At 50.1% G+C, this 21,636-nt stretch overlaps 1 protein-coding gene across 3 annotated transcripts in view; it reads right to left on the bottom strand.

Annotated features, from left to right (window-relative positions):
• Nucleotides 1-257: 257 nt before the first annotated feature.
• pkn1b (protein kinase N1b) overlaps nt 258-21,636 on the bottom strand; it is a 33,511-nt gene continuing 12,132 nt past the window's right edge. Inside the window, exons 1-22 of one of the 3 annotated variants that reach the window (XM_060044008.1) lie at nt 18,061-18,418; nt 15,537-15,837; nt 13,520-13,665; nt 13,027-13,147; nt 11,770-11,915; nt 11,184-11,397; nt 10,018-10,212; nt 9,544-9,653; nt 9,149-9,292; nt 8,949-9,024; nt 7,721-7,856; nt 7,291-7,378; nt 5,848-5,924; nt 5,262-5,334; nt 4,706-4,797; nt 4,115-4,291; nt 3,791-3,853; nt 2,976-3,052; nt 2,308-2,450; nt 1,748-1,855; nt 1,504-1,584; nt 258-1,379 (exon numbers count right to left, since the gene is read on the bottom strand). In XM_060044008.1, coding sequence (XP_059899991.1) covers nt 1,176-1,379; nt 1,504-1,584; nt 1,748-1,855; nt 2,308-2,450; nt 2,976-3,052; nt 3,791-3,853; nt 4,115-4,291; nt 4,706-4,797; nt 5,262-5,334; nt 5,848-5,924; nt 7,291-7,378; nt 7,721-7,856; nt 8,949-9,024; nt 9,149-9,292; nt 9,544-9,653; nt 10,018-10,212; nt 11,184-11,397; nt 11,770-11,915; nt 13,027-13,147; nt 13,520-13,665; nt 15,537-15,837; nt 18,061-18,153 — 2,865 coding nt within the window. In that variant the 5' untranslated portion in view covers nt 18,154-18,418 and the 3' untranslated portion in view covers nt 258-1,175. Of the gene's footprint in view, nt 1,380-1,503; nt 1,585-1,747; nt 1,856-2,307; nt 2,451-2,975; nt 3,053-3,790; nt 3,854-4,114; nt 4,292-4,705; nt 4,798-5,261; nt 5,335-5,847; nt 5,925-7,290; nt 7,379-7,720; nt 7,857-8,948; nt 9,025-9,148; nt 9,293-9,543; nt 9,654-10,017; nt 10,213-11,183; nt 11,398-11,769; nt 11,916-13,026; nt 13,148-13,519; nt 13,666-15,536; nt 15,838-18,060; nt 18,419-21,636 lie in introns of those variants that run through there. The other 2 variants (XM_060044017.1, XM_060044025.1) reach the window with 2 other exon arrangements.

The raw sequence follows: 21,636 nt of genomic DNA, 5'->3' as shown, positions 1-21,636 counted from the left end.
CACCACGGCCACTAGGGGGCGATGGCTGGTCTACTTCCAGTGGGGTTTGGTGAGTTTGTCCTCCCATCGTCAGAGAGCTTAGGTTAGCAGCGTCTGCGGTCCTTTGTGTGTTTGGTACGGTCACTGGGATAAAGACATCGGAATATAGTTTCCATGACTCATTCAGCCAAAGCTAGAAGATGCAAGATGGCGGAAGAGGCCAGAGAGAGAGAGGAAAGCGATTAGAGCGTGAATAAGAGCCGAGACCCAAACGAACACAGCTTCCAACATCTTTACTACGACACGCTCCCAGGGAGAGATCAAGAAGCAACAGAATACACGACAGGGAGGGGAGCGGGCAAACAATCAAAATATAAACCCAATGATTAAAAGCTCCATTTACCTTTATATTTATACTTCACATTCTGAAATTATTGCGGATTAAAAAACAATTAAATCCTGGACGTATCATCAAACGGTGGGAAGGGATAATAATGTAAGGCGCAATGAAATTATCAGCACACGAAATGAACACCAACCATGCTCATCCTTCTGTCCTCTGGCGCCCCCGTGTGGCCACAAAAAAAATACAGCACAACTGAGCAGGGCGGCGAGGGTGCGACTTTAACAGAAGTCAACGAAGATGAGCCGCCGTATTTATTGATCAGATACAGGTTGAGGTGAATAGTCCCGATGTTTAATATTGCTATGTGTCATTCAGATATGAATTTAAGTCGGGTCACATGTTCCCGTAGACGTGATGCTGGGCAGATTCCAACCCATCCTTCATCACATGACATAATCTGGATTATCTTCAGATATAAATCGAGAGAGTCCTATGCATGTACCCCATGTCTGATAGAGAGAGAGGGATAGAGAGAGAGGGTTAGGGAGAGGGAGAGAGAGAGAGAGTGAGAGCGACAGAGTGAGAGAGAGAGTGAGAGAGAGAGAGCTAGAGAGCGAGAGAGAGAGCAAGAGATATTGAGGCAGTCTCTGTAATCAAACCTCAAACCGTCCCATCAGAGGTCAATCTTCTGCAATCACACTTTCTGAGCGGCCAGTCACGCCCATTAACACCAAGTGACTTCACCTGAGCCAATCAGAAAGAGCTTTCTTCATAGGCTCCGTTTTGGAGCCCCCCCCCCCCCTCCCTGAGGTTGGAGGTTCGGCCTCCCCCCCCCCCCGAGGGAGGGGCCTCAGCAGAGGCCGGAGACGTAGTCGAAGTCCCTGAAGGTGTCCTGGTCCTTGCGGGAGAGGACGCGGCGTTCCCGCGGCGGCGTGAGCGCCGGCTTCTCCCCGGTGAACTCCTCGTCGAAGTTGCTGACGTCGGCGTTCCCGCTGAGAGCCGGCACGAAGGGCGGGGCGAGCTGCCGCTGGAGCAGAGCCTCCCAGTCCATGGTCTGGGGACACAGCAGGGGGTCAGAGGTCAGCAGGGGGTCAGGGGTCAGCAAGAGGTCAGGGGAGGAGGAAAGGAGAGGAGAGGAGAGGAGGAGAGGAAAGGAGAGGAGGAGAGGAGATGCTGACCTTAAAGAAAGGTTGTTTCTTCACGTCCTCTGCGTCCTTCTCTCCGGAGCCCAGCCGTCTCTCTGGGTTCCTCCTCAGCAGCTGGAGGACAGAACAACAAACATGGAACCCTCCTCTTGTCTGAACCCCCCTCACATCCTCCTCACACCCCTCCACCCTCCTCCCGCAGGTCGCTGTTCCCCATGGGGAGAGCTATGGTGATCCACAAGAGGTGGTTTTTAGGACGAGGCGGCAGGAAGCTCACCCTCCTCATGATGGCGATGGCGTCGGTGGACAGGAAGCGGGGGTAGCGGACCTCGTCGTTCACGATGCTGTCGAACACCTCCTCCTCGTCGTCACCGGGGAACGGCGACTGGGGAGCAGACGCATATTAATACAGATGAATACAGGTATGAGAGACATTAACCACTGCTGCCACTAGATGGCACCGTCGTTGAGTTCAGAGTCCTTTACCTTCAGCAGGACGGAATCAGGTTATGACTCAACATTTACAAGATACCTGTCTCTGTACTGTCTTACCCCTACCTGCTCCTTAATGACCTGTCTCTGCAAAGTCTAACCCCTACCTGCTCCTTAATGACCTATCTGTACTGTCTAACCCCTACCTGCTCCTTAATGACCTGTCTTTGTACTGTCTAACCCCTACCTGCTCCTTAATGACCTGTCTCTGTACTGTCTAACCCCTACCTGCTCCTTAATGACCTGTCTCTGTACTGTCTAACCCCTACCTGCTCCTTAATGACCTGTCTCTGTACTGTCTAACCCCTACCTGTGGACGAGAGTGACCAGGTTGTGAATGCTTACCTCCCCCACCATCATCTCATATATCAGGACCCCCAGCCCCCACCAGTCCACCGCCCGGGTGTACGACGTGTCCGTCAGGACCTCCGGGGCCAGGAACTCAGGGGTCCCACAGAAGGTGCTGGTCCTGTCCCCGAAACCCATACCTGGGGAGAGGGGGGAGTGGGGAAAGAGGAGGGAGAGAGGATAGGAGAGGCAAAGGGAGGAGGAGGAGGGAGAGAAGGAGGAGAGAGGAGGTGTGAGGATAAGAAGAGAGTGCAGCATGACAGAGGAGAGGAGGGACACGTAGAGAGAGGGATGATCTGGTCTATGATCTCCTATAATGTGTTGTTCTAATGTGTGGAAACAGCACTAATAATCGGGTCGTCTCGATTACACCAGCGGTATTTTGAATGGTTCTCCCTGGAAGACCGACAGACACCAAGACTAGAGAAGCATTGGATCACGGGAGCCAGGGACTGACAACACTCCCTGAGAGCCAGGAGCCAGGAGCCACTCAGGACGCTTATTATGGGCTTGAGGATAGGGATAGAGGCTTCCCTGTTTCCACCAGATTACAGGAAACAGGAAGGAGATGAACACAAGGAACAGAGAATCCCAGGACAGTTGCGACATAAACGACAGGATTATGTTGTAGTGGAGGGGTCTGTCTGTCTGTCTGTCTGTCTTACCTTCTTTACAGAGGCCAAAGTCTGCTATCTTCACAAAGCCCTCTGTGTCCAGCAGCAAATTATCCAGCTTGAGATCCCTGGCGGGGGGGGGGGGGGGGGGGGGGGGGGGGGGAGAGAGAGAGAAAAAGAGAGAGAGAGAGAGTTAAAGAGAGAGACAGAGAGAGCTCAAAGGATAGAAAGAGAGAGAGGTGAATGAGGGAGATCCATTTCAAGGCGGTACTGGGTGTCACCAGGGACCCTTCAGTCCTGCTCCTAGTGACAGAGCTCCTGGGCAGACCCAAGAACAATGGAGGGCGGAGCTACGCCTCGCTCCTGTTTCAGTAAGGAGTTATTCTACTGAAGACTATTCTCCTGAAGACGCTATTCTCCTGAAGACTCTATTCTACTGAAGACTCTATTCTACTGAAGACTCTATTCTACTGAAGATTCTATTCTACTGAAGACTCTATTCTACTGAAGACTCTATTCTCCTGAAGCTATCTGAGGAGGATCCTCGAGTCGCCGGGCTACACAGGGCTCAAGTTTACAGACACATCATCCCTACAGTTTACCACTGCTGGATGAGTTTGAGTTTGGAGTTTGCAGACACAGACCTGACGTTTGATTGGTCAGACCTCATGAACCTGACGCCTGATTGGTCAGACCTCATGGACCTGACGTCTGATTGGTCAGACCTCATGACTGACGTGTGATTGGTCAGACCTCATGAAATGAACCTGAAGTCTGATTGCTCGGACCTCAGACATGACTCTGATGTCTGATGGTCCAACCTCATGACCCCGACGTCTGATTGGTCAGCGGTACATGTCACTCACCGGTAGACGATCTTGTGGTCGTGCAGGAACTGCAGACCCAGAACCACACAAGCGGAATAGAACCTACCGGAGGAACATCACAATGTTACACACACACAAACACACTCACACACTCACACACTCACACAAACAGGTCGGACACACACACACACACACACACACACACACACACACACACACACACACACACACACACACACACACACACACACACACACACACACACACACACACACACACACACACACACACACAGGTCAGACACACCCACCCACCAACACACACACACAGGTCAGACAACCCCCCCACCCCCACCCCTCTCACATGGCACGGGGCTCCAGGAACACGTCGGTGTGGATGTGCATCATGAGGTCGCCCCCCGCCGTGTACTCCATGACGAAGCACACGTGCTCCGGGGTCTGGAAGCACGCAAACAGGTTGACCAGGAAGGACTGCCGCGCGTCGGTCACCGTCTCGAAGATACGCTTCTCACACATCAGGCTGGAGGGGGGTGAAACATATTTACATTAACATTCAAGGTGACTTACAATAAGTACATTTGTCAGAAGTAGGAGAAACAGCAATATATCTCTGTGGGTACAGTAAGGGTGTTCATAGAATCAAGTGCTGAGCACTAACAATCACTAGGTTAACCCATTCCCCAAACACAACAAAGATAGCTAGGGTCCCTCCTGCTCCAACTACCGCCAATCAAATCCTCAATCACCCAATCACAGCCCTCCTTCATTCTGGCTACGCCCCCATATCCCATAGGACTCACAAAAGAAAGTCAGACAGTTGGAAGAAAGATGTCACCCGATCTTGTATTTAATGCATTCTCGAGGAAAATAACTGCAGACTGGGGTAGTGTCCCTGGGATTTGTAGTTCTTCTGTAGTTCTTCGTAGTTCTTTACCTCTCCACCTCGTCGCGGGCCACGATGTCGCCCTTCTTCAGGGCCTTGATGGCGTACAGGCGGCCGCTCTTCTTGTACTCAGAGAGTAGGACCTGGAAGAGCAGGAGGAGTCAACGAGAGAGGAGCAGAGGAGTCAACGAGAGAGGAGGAGAGGAGTCAACAAGAGAGGAGGAGAGGAGTCAACGAGAGAGGAGGAGAGGAGTCAACGAGAGAGGAGGAGAGGAGTCAACGAGAGAGGAGCAGAGGAGTCAACGAGAGAGGAGGAGAGGAGTCAACGAGAGAGGAGGAGAGGAGTCCACGAGAGAGGAGGAGAGGAGTCCACGAGAGAGGAGCAGAGGGGTTAAGGAGAGAGGAGCAGAGGGGTTAAGGAGAGAGGAGGAAAGGGTTAAGGAGAAAGGAGCAGAGGGGTTAAGGAGAGAGGAGCAGGTCAAGGATAGAGGAGCAGAGGGGTTAATGAGAGAAGAGCAGATTGGTTAAGGAGAGAGGAGGAGAAGGTTGGACGTCTTCGGGCGGTTTGAGTCGTTGCGAATCTTCAAAATGGCCGCTTAAAGTGTACCTTTCCAAAATGGCCTCTGCCGAGAACGGCGATCATCTTGAAGTCCTGAAGGCACAGAGGACCCTGACTGGAGCTGCACACACACACACACACACACGCACACACAGTCATGTTTGACCTTTATTTATGCCTAATTTAAGTGTTGCCTCACATTGACATGTGTGTTTCCTGAGCTTACACACAGGCAGACCCAGAACATACGAGCAATACGTTTGAATGTCTCCCCAATTCTCCACCTCCTCATGACGACGGTGCCCTGGCAAAAAAATCTCACACGCACACTCTCTCTCTCTCTAAAGCCACCATATTGTGAGTGGGTGTGTTTACACTCTGCATGCTGCTCGGACATTCTGGCAGGAAGTACAAACACAGCCATGCCCATGTGTGTGTGTGTGTGTGTGTGTGTGTGTGTGTGTGTGTGTGTGTGTGTGTGTGTGTGTGTGTGTGTGTGTGTGTGTGTGTGTGTGTGTGTGTGTGTGTGTGTGTGTGTATTGTTATATGTGTGTTTGTGTGTGTGTGTGTTTTTACGTGCGTGTGTGTTTATTGCTATGTGTGTGTGTGTGTGTGTGTGTGTGTGTGTGTGTACCTGCTGGTTGAGCTGTGTGTTCTAGCAGGTTTCTGGGGAGGATGGACGCTGGGGGGGGAGATCACCGGCACCTGCTCCTGTTAGGGGGGGGGGGGGGGGGGGAGGCCAGGGGGAGAGAGGAGAGGGAGAGAAAAGGGGAGAGGAGAGAGGGAGTTACATGGAAATCTTGAGGACATTTGGCCATGACCTTGAGTGTTATTTTAGTCTCTCGTCCACATTCCTGAGCCTCCTCCTATCTCGTTGGGGTTCCTTAGTTCTCTACATTCATCAGACTAATTAATGAAATATTCCCCCGCCTGGCCGGCCAGTCTCTCTCTCTCTCTCTCTCTCTCTCTCTCTCTCTCTCTCTCTCTCTCTCTCTCTCTCTCTCTCTCTCTCTCTCTCTCTCTCTCTCTCTCTCTCTCTCTCTCTCTCTCTCTCTCTCTCTCTCTCTCTCTCTCTCTCAGCTTTATTGGCAAAGGGAAACCTACATTTAGAATGCCAAAGCATGCGAAAAGAAAAATAAGAAACTGAATAAGGTCAAACAATTAAATTGTTGAAAATAGAAACACTCCACTAACTAATGCTCTCTGCCTGCCTGTCTGCCTGTTGATCTTTCTGCTTCTCTTTGTGTTTCCCCCCCTCTCTCTCTGTCTGTGTGTTTGTGTCTCTCTCTCTGTCTGCGTCTCTCTGTCTGTCTGTCTGTCTGTCTGTCTGTCTGTCTGTCTGTCTGTCTGTCTGTCTGTCTGTCTGTCTGTCTGTCTGTCTGTCTGTCTGTCTGTCTGTCTGTCTGTCTGTCTGTCTGTCTGTCTGTCTGTCTGTCTGTCTGTCTGTCTGTCTGTCCGTCTGTGAGCAGGATAAACAGAAACACAATACAGCAAACACTCCACCTCCTCCTCCCTCCCTCCCCTCCTCCACCTCCCTCCTCTTCCTCTCGATGAAAGGCTCAATTACCATCCTCTTCCTCCTATCTTTCCTTCATCTGTCATCCTGTCAGTCACACACACACACACACACACAGTCTGCTGCTGGATCCTATATCATCCATTAGGATGATGATGATGATGATGATGATGATGATGATGATGATGATGATAGATTCCATTACAGTGTTTCTGTCTGCAGGTCGTCTGGGTCAACAAGATGGATGACAGGATGAATGGGTGTATGGGCACGGTGAATGGGTGGAGGATGACATGGTGAATGGGTGGAGGATGACATGGTGAATGGGTGGAGGATGACATGGTGAATGGGTGGAGGATGACATGGTGAACGGTTGGAGGATGACATGGTGAACGGTTGGAGGATGACATGGTGAACGGTTGGAGGATGACATGGTGAACGGTTGGATGATGACAGGGTGAACGGTTGGATGATGACAGGGTGAAGTGGGGGAGGATGACAGGGTGAAGGAGGACAGGGTGAACGGGTGAACGGGTGGAGGATGGGGGAGGGTCCTCTCACCGTGAGGGGCGTGTCCACCACGTCTCTCCTGGGCTCAGACTTGGGGGGAGAGCCGCTCTCGATGTTCAGCTTCTCCAGGGAGGGCTCCCTACAGCACAGCAACAACAACGTTAACAACACAGCGTTAACACCACAACAACAACAACAACACAACGTTAACAACAACACAACGTTAACAACAACGTTAACTCAACAACAACAACGTTAACAACACAACAACACCCTGCTCCATGCATGTGTATGGGCTACATGTGCGATGTGTGTTGCTGAGTGAGTGTGTGTCTGTGTGTGTGTCTGTGTGTCTGTGTGTGAGTGAGTGAGTGAGTGAGTGAGTGAGTGAGTGAGTGTGTGTCTGTGTGTGTGTCTGTGTGTCTGTGTGTGAGTGAGTGAGTGAGTGAGTGAGTGTGTGTCTGTGTGTGCGTCCCCGTACCCGGCACCGTGCGTGCCCGCCGTGCTGCTGAAGGGGTTGTACGTTGCCGTGGTGCCGCTTGGGATGGCGTTCCTGAGGAGGCGGACCCACGTCGCCACGTCAACGTTCATCTGCCGCGCACGCAGGAAGCCCTTTCCTACACACACACAAACAAGCAGACACACACACACACACACACACACACACACACACACACACACACACACACACACACACACACACACACACACACACACACACACACACACACACACACACACACACACGCCGACACATGTTAAAAATGTTTTATAAAGATCATGGTCATGTGAATAAATGATGGTGAAACATTTTTGCTACAGAAATATTTGTATTATTATATTATATATCTCACTCATTAACACATCATTAAACCCAAGGTGTGTGTGAGGTTCCAGGAGGGGGCAGCACCTCTAAACCTAACGCCCACGGAGTGACCCCTGAACCTCACAGTGGCCTTGTCCACCCAGCAGCCATCTTGGTGCTAGGTGGATGGGGGCGGGGGGCGCTGGGTGTCTGACAACCATCGGCTGCAGGGCTCTATGATGGCTCCTCCTCACAGGTAGGGGGCGATGCAGAGCACAGAGCCGATCAGAACACAATATCCCCCAGGTTTAAACCAGGGGATTTGTAAAATTATCTAAAGCCTAATCATCTGTCTCTGTCTGCCACGAAGTAGCTGCCATTGTAAGCACTGTTAAACCTTGACTAGACTCATCGTATTTAAATTAGTACAATGTGGCGGGAAATGCAGACAGCATTAAATCATTAAATAAAAACAATTGTGAGTAACGAGTTAGCATACAGTTAACTTATAGGTTGAATTCAGTCCATCTTTACTGTAGAGTCAAGCTAGCCACAAAGCATGTGCTATACAGCTAGCACAAAAGCTAGCACAACAGCCAGCATGTCCCTTCTCTCTCCCTGTAGCACGTCCACAGTATTCTGACGCTCCAAACCAACACTAAAGCAGGAGGAGGAAACATGACAACTACTGACAGGAATTTGACAACGTTCCTCCTGAAATTTGCACAATTCCCAACACCGGCAAGACACCGGTGTCAAAGGGGCGTCACCTCTCATTTCTATGGAAACGGGAAACTAGCTACATGTTGTGAACTAACAAGACTGCCCGAACATAATAACGTAATGGTGGTCTGTCTCTGCCTCACTCTCCCTCTCTCTATGACTCTCTTTTTGCTCGTTTTACCGTTCTGTTTGGAGAAGACTTTCTTCTGTCTCTGTAGTTTCGGGCCTCTCTCTATGATGGGATTGAAGAACGTCACCTGGAACAGATAAACAGCAGAGACACTGTTATGCATCACTGTGGTTTTGTGTGCGAGTGCATGCTTGTGCTTGTGCGTGTGTGCGTGCGTCTCTGCGTGTGCACGTGCACGTGCGTGCGTGTACCTCAGCCAGCAGCAGCCCCTGCGGCTCCAGTTCCAGGCGGACTCGGTGCGTCTGGTTGTCCAGGAAGTCCTCCAGCTTCAGGTACTTTAGAGCACACAGGGAACGGTAGTCCCTCCAGTACACCGCGATCTCCATCTCCCGGTACTGCACACACATCGATACACACGTTAATATACACAAACAAGCACAAATTCATACACACACACACACACACACACACACACACACACACACACACACACATACACACACATTAATATACACCCACACAAACACACACATTCATAAAAACACACACACACACACACACACACACACACACATATATACATTAGAACTTCTCTAATCAGTGTATGTTCTACATAGTGTATATCTATACTGTTCTGTAGAGTTACCCTCTCCAGCTCCAGGCTGAAGGTCTGGCTCCAGGCCTCCTCTCCCACCGGCCTCCAGGCCGTCTGGCCCACCACCGAGTTCTCCAGCTTCAGCACCGCGCTCACCTCCGCTACACACACACACACACACACACACACACACACACACACACACACACACACACACACACACACACACACACACACACACACACACACACACACACACACACACACACGCACACGCTTTTAACCTTAAGGGTGGAACCCAGGAAGCAAGCGGGCTTCCCCCTCTAATGCACAATGTCATGAACGTTCTTTAAATTCACACACCCTTGTGCCCTCTCTCGTGCCCCCCGTTGTGCACAACGTCACACAAACTCTTGTGCACAATCTCTTGCACAATGTCTCTCACACTCTATCGTGCCCACCCTCATGCACATTCTCGTGCACGCCCTCGTGTACACCCTCGTGCCCACCCTCGTTCCCACTCACTGGAGAGCTCGTCGGTTTTGCCGGGGGACTTGAGGCTGCTGCTGCTACCGCTGCGGCTGTAGAGGCCGCTCAGCTTGAAGGAGGCGCGGCCGTCTCCCAGCGAATAAGAGGGCAGCACAACGGGCGTGGCCCGGCTCCGCCCCGGGACCACCTCCAGCAGCCCCACGCAGCCCAGCAGACGCACCTGCAGCGTACCTGGGAACAGTCAGGGTAGGGGGCGGGGCGAGGACAGGATAGGGGGCGGGGCAGAGTCAGGGTAGGGGGCGGGCGGAAACAGGGTAGGGGGCGGGGCAGAGTCAGGGTAGGGGGCGGGGAAGAGAGAGGGTAGGGGGCGGGGCGGAGACAGGGTAGGGGGCGGGGCGGAGACAGGGTAGGGGGCGGGGCAGAGTCAGGGTAGGGGGCGGGGCGGAGACAGGGTAGGGGGCGGGGCAGAGTCAGGGTAGCGGGCGGGGCGGAGAGAGGGTAGGGGGCGGGGCAGAGAGAGGGTAGGGGGCGGAGCAGAGTCAGGGTAGGGGGCGGGGTGGAGACAGGGTAGGGGGCGGGGCAGAGAGAGGGTAGGGGGCGGGGCAGAGAGAGGGTAGGGGGCCAGGACACAGCAGAATCAGGTTGTATGATGCTGGACCGAAGGTCAGGGCAGTTTTCACTCTACATTCATACACATAATGATGACTTATTTTTCTATTTATTCACTTATTTCTTATTTCCTATTTTCCTATTCTGTAAAATGAGCTGATATCATATCAATTAAGTTTCACTGATGTAGGGAGATAAAGAGATGTTGAGTGATAGAGATAGACAGATAGAGATGGAGAGAGAGAGATAAGAGGGGAGAGAAAGATCAAGAGAGATTATGGTTGAGGCAGACAGAGATAGAGAGGGGGAGGGGAAGAGATAGATAGCTGTAGAAAGAGACGGATGAATGATAGAGAGACAGACAGAGATATAGACAATGTACCTCCACAAAGACAGACACACAGAGAGAGAGAGAGAGAGAGATGAAACAGTTACAGACAGAGAGGTCTAGAGAGAGTGCTAAAGATCAAGAGAGAGAGCGAGAGATATAGAGAGAGAGGGGGATCTAGAGAGAGAGAGAGAGAGAGAGAGAGAGAGAGAGCGAGAGAGAGAGGTTTGTCAGCAGGTCCCAGGGCGGGGGGTTGCTGGTGTACCAGTGAGGGGCGAGGGCTTGCTGAGGGTGCTGTACTGGTTGTGGACGTAGGGGGCGCCGTGGCGGCAGCTGAAGGCAGGGGAGGAGGACAGCAGCAGCTGCTCCTTGATGAGGCAGGCCTTGGGGTGGTCCTGGGGCAGGCCGGACAGACGCTGCTCCAGGGAGGAGCGCAGGAGGTCCAGGCGCTGGGAGGAGCCGCTCAGACCGCACTGGGCCTGGGGGGGGGGGTGGGGGGGGTAGAGGGCGGGGCCACAAACCAGTGCTTGACACCTGTCATAAAAACTACCAGACTGCCTTCACATCAGCACTTAGAGGAACTTAGAGGATGCCAATGACGACGCCGACGTGAAGGTGGAGTCAGAGAAAAAACCAGTTCATTCACCACATGCCCCTTATAGACTTCACTTAAAGCATCTGTTGCCTATGGTCTGTTGCCTATGGTCTGCTGTGTGTGTGTGTGTGTGTGTGTGTGTGTGTGTGTGTGTGGTGTGTGTGTGTGTGTGTGTGTACACACCAGTCTGTACTGGTTGTGTTTTGTGTTTCGACGGGTCATGTGACGTCCTCTACAGGTCATGTGACGTCCTCACCTCGGCGAGGGCCTTCTTGTCCTGGACCTTGGCCCCACCCAGGAGGCGGAGCATGTTCTTGGCGCCCTCGGCCATGGCGTGCTCCACCCGATAGTGGTGCCACAGCTCCTCCACCCGCAGCTCCACCCCGCACAGGTCCGGCTTACCTGGTCAGGTGACAGGTCACATGGTCAGGGGGTCACAGGTCACATGGTCAGGGGGTCACAGGGTCAGGTGACCACAGGTCACATAGTCAGGGGGTCACAGGTCACATGGTCAGGGGGTCACAGGTCACATGGTCAGGTGAACACAGGTCACATGGTCAGGGGGTCACAGGTCACATGGTCACAGATCACAGGTCCCATGGTCAGGGGTCACAGGTCACATGGCCAATCAGGTGATCACAAGTCACATGGTCAGTCAGGTGATCACCTGGCCAAGGTCACATGGTCGGTCAGGTGATCAACTGCCCGGGTCACATGATGAGTCAGGTGATCACCTGCCCGGGTCACATGGTGCGCTGGGAGAACACTACCAGTGTGTGCCGGGTGACCCCGTTCCGACTCGGCAGCAAAGCCCAGATTTTCAGATTATCCTCTGGTGGAGTTAGGGCTTCAATACCTCCACTAATATGTACGGGTCGCACCGCTTCAAATAGCAAATAATAAACATTTATAAAATGTATTATCTTGAGAGATACCTCATATGTCAAATTCTCTCCTTCCCTCCCTCTCCTCCTTTCTCTCTCTCTCACTACATGTTTATCCCACCTTTTCTCTGTTTCTTCCCCCTTACTCTCTCCCTATATATCTCTTCCACCCCCCCTTCTCTCTCTCCCCCAATACATCTCTCTTCTATCCAGTGAACCAGGGCTGTTGGCCAACATCAGGGATGCAGTTCTGTCAATAGTGTCTTAACCCTCGTAATGGCCTATCGAGTTTGTATGTGTGTGTGAGCGTGCATGCGCGAGTACATTAAATATGGCTTGGCTTCTTACTGACATGATAGATGACATAAAACCAGGTATAGAGTTTAAAGGGATGTGCATAGATATCTGAACATTAGCAGTGTTCGCTAGGTTAGCAGTAGTTTATGTTAGCCACTTCCTAGCTGTGATTATGAGGCTACCTGAGATTCGCGATTTGTTTTGAATGGACGACTATTCAGAACCCAATTGATATCTTTGGAAAGAAATAAGGAAGGACCCCTGTGGTGAAGTCATGGGGGTCTGGAGTGGAGGGGTCGGGGACCCCTGTGGTGAGGTCACAGGGTCGTTACCGTGGTTCTCCTCCGACTGCTCGCTGGCCTGCATGCTCTTGCGGATCTGCATGCGGATGATGTCGATCTTGGTCTTACTGTCCTGGAGCATCTGCTGAGCTGCCTGAAGCATCTTCTTGTCCTGCAGGAAGCCAAAGACACCAGGCTACCGATACTGCTACTCAACTAAATATAGATTAACTACTGCTACTGCTACTGAATGCTAGTATCACCACTGATCTAACTAGTGCTACTGATACTGCTACTGAACTACTATGACCACTGATCTAACTAGTGCTACCAATACTGCTACTGAACTAAATATAGAATAACTACCGATACTGCTACTGAACTAAATATAGATAAACTACTGAACGCTACAATCACTACTGATCTAACAAGTGCTACTTATACTGTTACTAAACTAAATATAGATGAACTACCAATACTACCACTGAACACTATATCAATACTGACGTGGGTGTGCGTGTGTGTGTGCGTGTGTGTGTGGTACCTTGGTGGCTCCATTGGCGTAGATGGGGATCATGTTCTCCGCCCCCTGTTTGACCTTCAGCTCGATGTTGAGCTGCCGCTCCAATGCCGCGACGCGATTCTGACCGGTCGTCCGCCTCGGGGCAGAGCCGACCCTGCCCGGCCCGTCTGAGGACCAGGGAGAGGACAGGCGTGGGTCAGATGACTTTAAGAGTAAAGAAGGACCTGGGGTCCTGTGCGTGGGATCGCTACTAAAAGTGTACGTACGCCCCAAAGCCAAGTTTTGCGTGCGCCAAAAAATATTCAGATTTATAAAACCCTGCGTACGCACACCGTACGCAATCTTTTCTTTATAAATCACAGACTGCCTACAAGTGTGCGCAGCTGAATCAGCTTCATGTTCCGCCCTGTACACGTCCCTTTTTAACCATAAATGGTCAATGCAAATGACCTAATGAATTCGAACTGCATATAAAACAGACTCAGATGCGGCTATTATGTCTTGTCGGAAACAATGGCAGAAGTACTGAGAAAAGCAAAAAAGCGAAATTGCACGGAGGTTGAAGTGGAGACACTTGTGGGTGAGATGGAGGCCCGAAAAGTAGTTTTGTTCGGCGGTCACGGGATTGGGATCGCCAACAACAAAAAACAGAGTGAGTGGCAACATGTTGCTGCAGCAGTGAACTCTGTCAGTAGCAAGGAGCGCACAGTCCCAGAATTAAAAAAGAAGTGGTCTGACATAAAGTTACATATTTTTATGTAGCCTACCAATAAATTGTTATGGTCCCTAAAGACCCTCTCCCTCCGAATCCTGTCATTTGCATGGTCCGCCAGAAGTGCCAGGTGCAGCATTACCACGGAACTCACCTCTGCATTTATAGGGTTACGGTAATAAGACTGACCGAGAACACCTTGGATAATCAGTTTGTAATCACCCACATAAAATGTTCTTGAACCCCTTTTTAATGCCTGATTTGTCATGAAAAGCATCAAGAGTAACGGACAACGATTGTGATGAGGAGTGTGGCTTGGTTTTCCACACTTGGGATTTAATTGACATTTGATTATGTGTTTACAGTGTCACATAAAAATATTATGTTATTGACACATGTTGGACAGATGCTTTATTCCATGCAGTCGCGCCGTCAGTGGACAGTATGGAGTGACGGGATTAAATATAGAGAATTTTTTTTTATTTCTATTCTAAGGAGATGTTTCTGGTTATAACTGAGAAATAACGCAGTTGACTTAAATTATTCTGATTACATAGATTTAACGCATGATACGGGTTGAAATTAAATTTATGAAGGGCGATGATAAAACATAATCGTTCTTCTCACTCTACAATTCTTCGGTCTGACTTCAGTTCACCACCACACCATCTGTGTCGCAAATTCTCCTTTTCCTCCAAACCATGCGTACGCATGGGTCAGTTTGCTTAGGGCTGCGCACATTTTCCCGTCAAGTTTTTTATAGATCACAACCTTGGAGTGGAAAGTCACGTACGCCAATTTCAGCCCCGTTTTGTGCATACGCAACGGTTATAAATGAGACCCCTGGTCTGTAAACACACTCAGGTCCTGAGTGTGGTCCCATAGGCTCCACCCCCAACACCACACACAAAAAGATCTGGAGAACCAGTCTCCCATTGCTGTGTACAGACCAAACATCTGAATGATAAATGGACTGCATTTATGTCACGCTCCTCTAACCAGTGGTCAAAACGCTTAACAACATTGCCCCACATTCACCCATTCATGCACACATTCGCACACCGACGACGGTGTCAGCCACGCAGGGCGACAGCCATGCTGGTCAGGAGCAGTCAGGGTGAGGCGTCTCACTCAGGGACACCCCGCCACTCGCTTTACCTCCCGAGCCACTGCCACTAACACTTGGCCAGTGCAGCGGTGACCCCCCTGGGCTCCACCACCCCAAACCCCTCACACTCGTGGATCTGGAGATGCCAGACAACATAAACACCCGCCTCATCCCCCACCCCAACGCCCACATCCCCTTTGCCCCCGGCGCCCCCTCACCCTGGTCGTCGTGGTGACCCCGGACCACGATGTGTGCGTCCAGCTCCTGCAGCTGTGCGTGCAGGGCGTCCAGCCGCGTGTTGGAGCTGCGGAGCTGCGAGGCCACCTGCTGCACGTTCCTCTTGTCGGTGGTGGCGCGCCGCAGGTTCTCGGCGCCCTCCTTGATCTTCAGCTCCCGGCGGATGTCGCGGCGGATCTGCTCGCGGCTCTCGTCCAGACGCTGCTGCACGCCGCTGTCCGAGAAGTCAGAGTTCTGGTCCAGACCGAGCTGCTGCAGCACTGACAGCCCGGCCGGGTCGCTCTGCGGGGGGGGGGGGGGGGGGGGGGACACAGCACAGTGAGGGGGGGACCAGGAGAGGACAGACAACACTGGGAGTGTGGGTTCAATATTAATGATGCCTAGTGCCAGGTCAGTTGAACGTGACCCTTGGTTTGTTTGCGGCCGCAGAAGGGGAATGCTGCATTGATTAACATTGAACATCCCTTTTCATGTCATCCACACGTTGTGCAAAACACGCGACACACTATTTTCCCTTGCAGTAATGTACATCATACTACTGTGAAACGGGTTAACCAGCACCCTGGGTTCAGAGGCCCCGCAGCCTCAGGCAGCACACATGGAGTCAACAAACTTCCCAGTCCAACTCGATGGATCATACTACACACACTACACATGACACAGACCCACACACGTCCACACAGACAAGGCCATTGATAGAGAAAAACAATGAAGCAGCAGCCAGTCAGCCGGTCGGCCAAGCAGCCGACAATCCATCTCGACAGTCAGTCAGACCGGGTCAGTCAGCTCCTGTGCGCTCCATCCAGGGCCATGCCTAAATCTCTGCAGACCACTGGAGGAACCCCGACAACATCCGCTTCACAACACAGCCGAAACATTAAGCTTGTAGCTGACGACCAAAACAAACCCAAGCATCAAGGAACCAGCGATACAGGAACCACACATATAGAAGAGACAAACAGGAGCCACACATATAGAAGAGACATCAGGAACCACACATACAGGAACCAAATATATTATACCCAAACATACAGGTGTCAGGTTTAGAGGGTTCAAACACACTGCCATATATGTGTGATGCTGCGCACCACTGTATAACGTAGCACTAAAAGAAACAGTCCTAGGCTGAATATGGCGTCCGTTGCACTGAACAAAGTAACAGGGTCGCCTGGACGGAGCAGGCTGATGTTGTTTGTGATTATGAGCAGAATTAATGAGCATGTAAGCACACACACACACACACACACACACACACACACCTCTGAGCTTAGTGAGCCTGCTGTAAGCACAGTTAGCTCTGTATCAGTGTAGTGAGCCTGCAGTGAGCATAAACACACACAGGTTGAGGCACGTACACACACGTACTCACAACCCCCCCCCCCCCACACACACACACACACACACACACACACACACACACACACACACACACACACACACACACACACACACACACACACACACACACACACACACACACACACACACACACACACACACACACACACACACACAGTTTTGAAGGAGGGTTTGCTGGCTGCTGCTGACCTTTACTTTAAAGTTATTTTAGGAACCAGAGAGTAGATCGACCTGGCACTGTTATTTATTAATTATGCAGAATATGAAGTAAATGTATACATATATATATTTGTTTTATTAAAGAACCAAAAAGCAAGATATTGATAAGCAGGAAAGAAAGAAACATCTATCTATATGGGTTTCAGAAGGAGACAGAGAAAGAGACAGAGACAGACAGAGAGACAGACAGAGAGAGGGGGGAGGAAGTAGAGAGACAAAGAAAGAGTGGGAGAGAGGTAGAGAGAGTGGGAGAGAGAGGTAGAGCAGCATGATGTGACATTTGATAGAGCGCTCGTATTCAGCTGATTGAGCAGATTTGACGGGCAGCGGCGATGGCGGTTACATCACCGGGTCAGAGGTCGCCGCGGGCATTCAGACACACACCGGGCGCTTGTCTGCCATGACACACTCCTATACAATACAGTACAACACAATAGCACGCACACACAAGGCCACGCAATCCCTGCTGTTAGACAACAATAGAGGATACAGGGGGGCCGTGTGTGCGTCTGTGTCGAACATACAGGAGTGTTCAGTAATGGTCGGTGAGACGTGAGTTGATGTGAAGAAACCAACTGTCTGTTACAGGAAGTAAACGAGGCAGGCAGGGGGGAGAGAGAGAGACATAGGCAGAGAGAGAGAGAGAGAGAGAGAGAGAGAGAGAGAGAGAGAGAGAGAGAGAGAGAGAGAGAGAGAGAGAGAGAGAGAGAGAGAGAGAGAGAGAGAGAAAAGAGAGAAAAGAGAGAAAGAGAGAGAGAGAGACACAGAGAGAGAGACACAGAGAGAGAGAGAGAGAGACAGAGACAGAGAGAGAGAGAGAGAGAGAGAGAGAGACCAGATTAACACCAGTAGCGGCGATGGAACGAAGCGCAGAAGGCCGTCCGAGTGGCGGGGGTCCTGACGGCCGCACCGTGGGGTGTTTCCTACCGAGGGGTCCGGCTCCGCCTCGTCCTCCGCAGGAGCCCCGATGGAGTCCAGCGGCTCCACGCACCGCCCCTCCAGCACCACCTCACTGGCCATGGCTGGCACTAAACCGAGCACTCCCTAACCCACACGACCCCGTACACACACAATCAAAGACGCACGCACACAAACGCTGACACACACACACACACACACACACACACACGCACACAACGCTCACAAACAAACACCGATGCTCACGCACACTCACACACCGGACCACTTCAGATCTCGGACCAGGATATCCCGACCAGGAGTCAAGCGTTGCTCCGGAGCGAGAGAAGGAGGTGGAGTAGAGGAAGAGAGAGCGGAGGGGAGGAGCCCAGCCCCTCACTTCCTGTTCTGCTCCAACACCAGGAAGTGAGAGAGCGAACGCGTTCACCCATATGCAAAACACACACAAACACTGATGCTGACGCACACACATGCATGCTCACGCACACACATGCATGCATCCTCCGACTCAACACACACACACACACACACACACACACACACACACACATACACGCTTACAGATGCACATGCACAAATACACATGCACACGCACACATGCGCACTGACGGGGGTGTTGAATATGCATGAAAGTTCACTTCCTGATGAAGGTTCAGAATGTGACACACTCACATCACATGCATGTATGTGTGCTTACTTCTGTGTATGTTTGAAAAAAGAAAAAAGTCTATGGACATCACTGAGATTGCGCATTCAGAAATCTTCATTTGTTTTGCATACATGATTCCCACGTGATGACATGAATGAAAAGCCAGGTAGCACGCAGAGAGGTCTGCTCGACCGCGTTTCAAACAGAAACCAGAAGCTGTGTCAAGGAAGTCACAGATGGAGTCTCTCACACCACCCCCCCCCCCCTCCCCCCGGTCCATTAGACTGTCATGTCTGGGAAACACAGAGACCCTCAGAGTCTGAGTCACGTCTCTGACTTCAGCCAGACATGATGGAGGAACAGAGAGAAACAGGCCCATTGTAACATAACAGAGGGCAGTTAGAGACAGAGAGGGTGAGGGAGACAGAGAGGACAAGGAATGAGAGACTTAGAGACGGAGACAGAGAGAGCGAGAGAGGCAGTAAGAGAGCTAGAGAGTGAGACAGAGAGAGAGAGAGAGTCAGTAAGAGCGAGAGAGAGACAGTAGGAGAGCTAGAGAGTGAGTCAGAGAGAGAGAGAGAGAGAGAGAGAAACAGTAGGAGAGCTCTGAATGAGGAACAGGAAGAATGAAGGGAGTGTGTTGTGAAAGACAGGAAGAGGAGGAAGGATGGAAATAGGAGAGAGGGACGGTGAGGGGGAGAGAGAGGGGGAGGGGATGGGGGAGGAGGAGGGTGTTGGAGGGAGGGAGACCATAGTGCTTTACCTTTAATTAATACAACTTTTAATACAGGAGGCAGCCCTAATTACAACACTATACCCTCTCTGTAATATTACCTCCTTAGTCCAGGTACTTTAACACTCTAGTATTTTACTTTAGATTTGTATTGTATACTTTTTAGTCTATGATTTACATCTTCTTATTTTTGCATCTCATTTGACTTTCTGAGCTCTGGCAGAGTCAACAAAAGTCTGCTTCCACGCAGAGGAAGACTTTGATCCGGGAGCGAAGTGAGAAGGAGAATAAGTCGAGGCAGAAGGTAAAGATATAGGACAACTTAATGTTACACACACACACACACACACACACACACACACACACACACACACACACACACACACACACACACACACACACACACACACACACACACACACACACACACACACACACACACACACACACACACACACACACACACAGGATGGAAATTAACTTTTTTGCCCACCAGCCCCTGTGGCAAGTAGATTAAAAAATCTACCAGCCACTCATCTTTTTTACCAGACACTTTTTATACACTATATATTTTTTTAATAAATGCGTACATTTTGAACAATATAATAGTAAAATAGATAAGAAAGGTGTTTTTCATACACATCTTTTTTACTGTAAGTAGGTTCTACCAAAGGAACTGAGTTGAAAACGTCACTCTTACCGATAAACAATACACAGGTATCTGCCATGTTAAGTCATGTTTATTTCAAAGGTGTTACGAAGTTTGGGGATAATTCATCTATACAAAGTATTTTCAATAAAAAACAAATTGACATATTAACAATAAAACAACATGCATGGCTACACCATCATAAGTCAATTTGTTTTGTTATATTTACATGTGACTAAATACAAATTTTTCCACAGACATGGTAACTAACGTATGATAGTAAGCATTATTGGCCCTTAACACTAATATTCAGAAAAAACACTTTCTTTCTGTTCAATAGTCTAGATAGAACTTTATAAATCACCTGTAGGAGAAATGTGTTAATGTTTGTCCCTATAAAACAATAATGGTAAAAAAATAAATACAAAACACGACGGTAACTGAGTAAGTCAAACCGTCCAATCTGAAGGCTTGACTTAACCACTCCCCCTACTCACTTCCACCAATGCAAAGCGAACAGAACTGAGTAGGGGAGGGCGTAGCCTAACTAGTTTGTGAACGACCCAGAGAAACGCACCGGAATTTAAATGTGAACATGTATGAGGCTTTAATAAAATCCCGGACGATTTTGAAATTCCGCAAAACATTGTCTCAAAAAGAGGGCATTTCCGGGCAAAAGAGGATGTACGGTTAGGCCTACCCTATGTACGGGAAACACATTTGATTCCTACCTGTAACACTGTTAAATAGCGGCCCAAATTGGTGGGCGCTATTGGTGGGCGCTATCCTGGTAATTTCTCTGCGTGAGAAATACGAAGTGTGGCGTGTGAGCGTGTGCATGGGTGGAATTCATGGCCCAGGAATCTCCCACTTCCGGCTTCCATGAAAGAGAACCAAACTAATTCACACAATAGCGTTCATGCAAATCTAGCATTGAAGGGTAATTTAAGGAAGTTTTCTCCAGTCACGCTGAAAGTAGTTCGCTAGTAGTAGCGCTTTAATTTGCAGTGTCAGAGAATTCTGAGAAATCTGAAATGCTGACTAAATTCTCAGAATTCTGTCACTGCAAATTATTGCGCGCTTCCATACCGCTCTAGATTCCCCCACCCCCACACAGATTTGTTCCTGTAGAAACATATGGTGGAAACCGATACGCCCTCTTAACCACAAAATGTTTGAGTCACTTCTATGGAAGTAAATCTGTGCCATAAGCCATTGAACTCTAAGGCACTGAATATTTATGCATTGAAATAACGTATTTGGATTTTAATTGAACTCCTATTCAGCTTTACTTTTCAATGTAAAAAATTCTAAATCAAAGATTCAACGTCAAAAACGTCAAGTGGGGGTCGTTGATTACGTTGAATTTTTTCAATGCATATTTCAATGCATGAATATTCAGTGCTTAGAATTCAACAGCTTTTTATTTTCAAAATCCATTGCCACAGATTTACTTCCATACACTTCTCCTTCGTCATGCTTAACTGATCATACCTCTCTCTCGTTGGTTACATAAATCTTACCATGGACACTTCCCGAAACCCCTCTCAAATT

Source organism: Gadus macrocephalus, chromosome 2 (assembly GCF_031168955.1).
Source record: "Gadus macrocephalus chromosome 2, ASM3116895v1".
NCBI classification, from domain to species: domain Eukaryota; kingdom Metazoa; phylum Chordata; class Actinopteri; order Gadiformes; family Gadidae; genus Gadus; species Gadus macrocephalus.
Note: the sequence above shows the minus strand (reverse complement) of the source record. Positions and strands in the feature narration are given on the sequence as shown.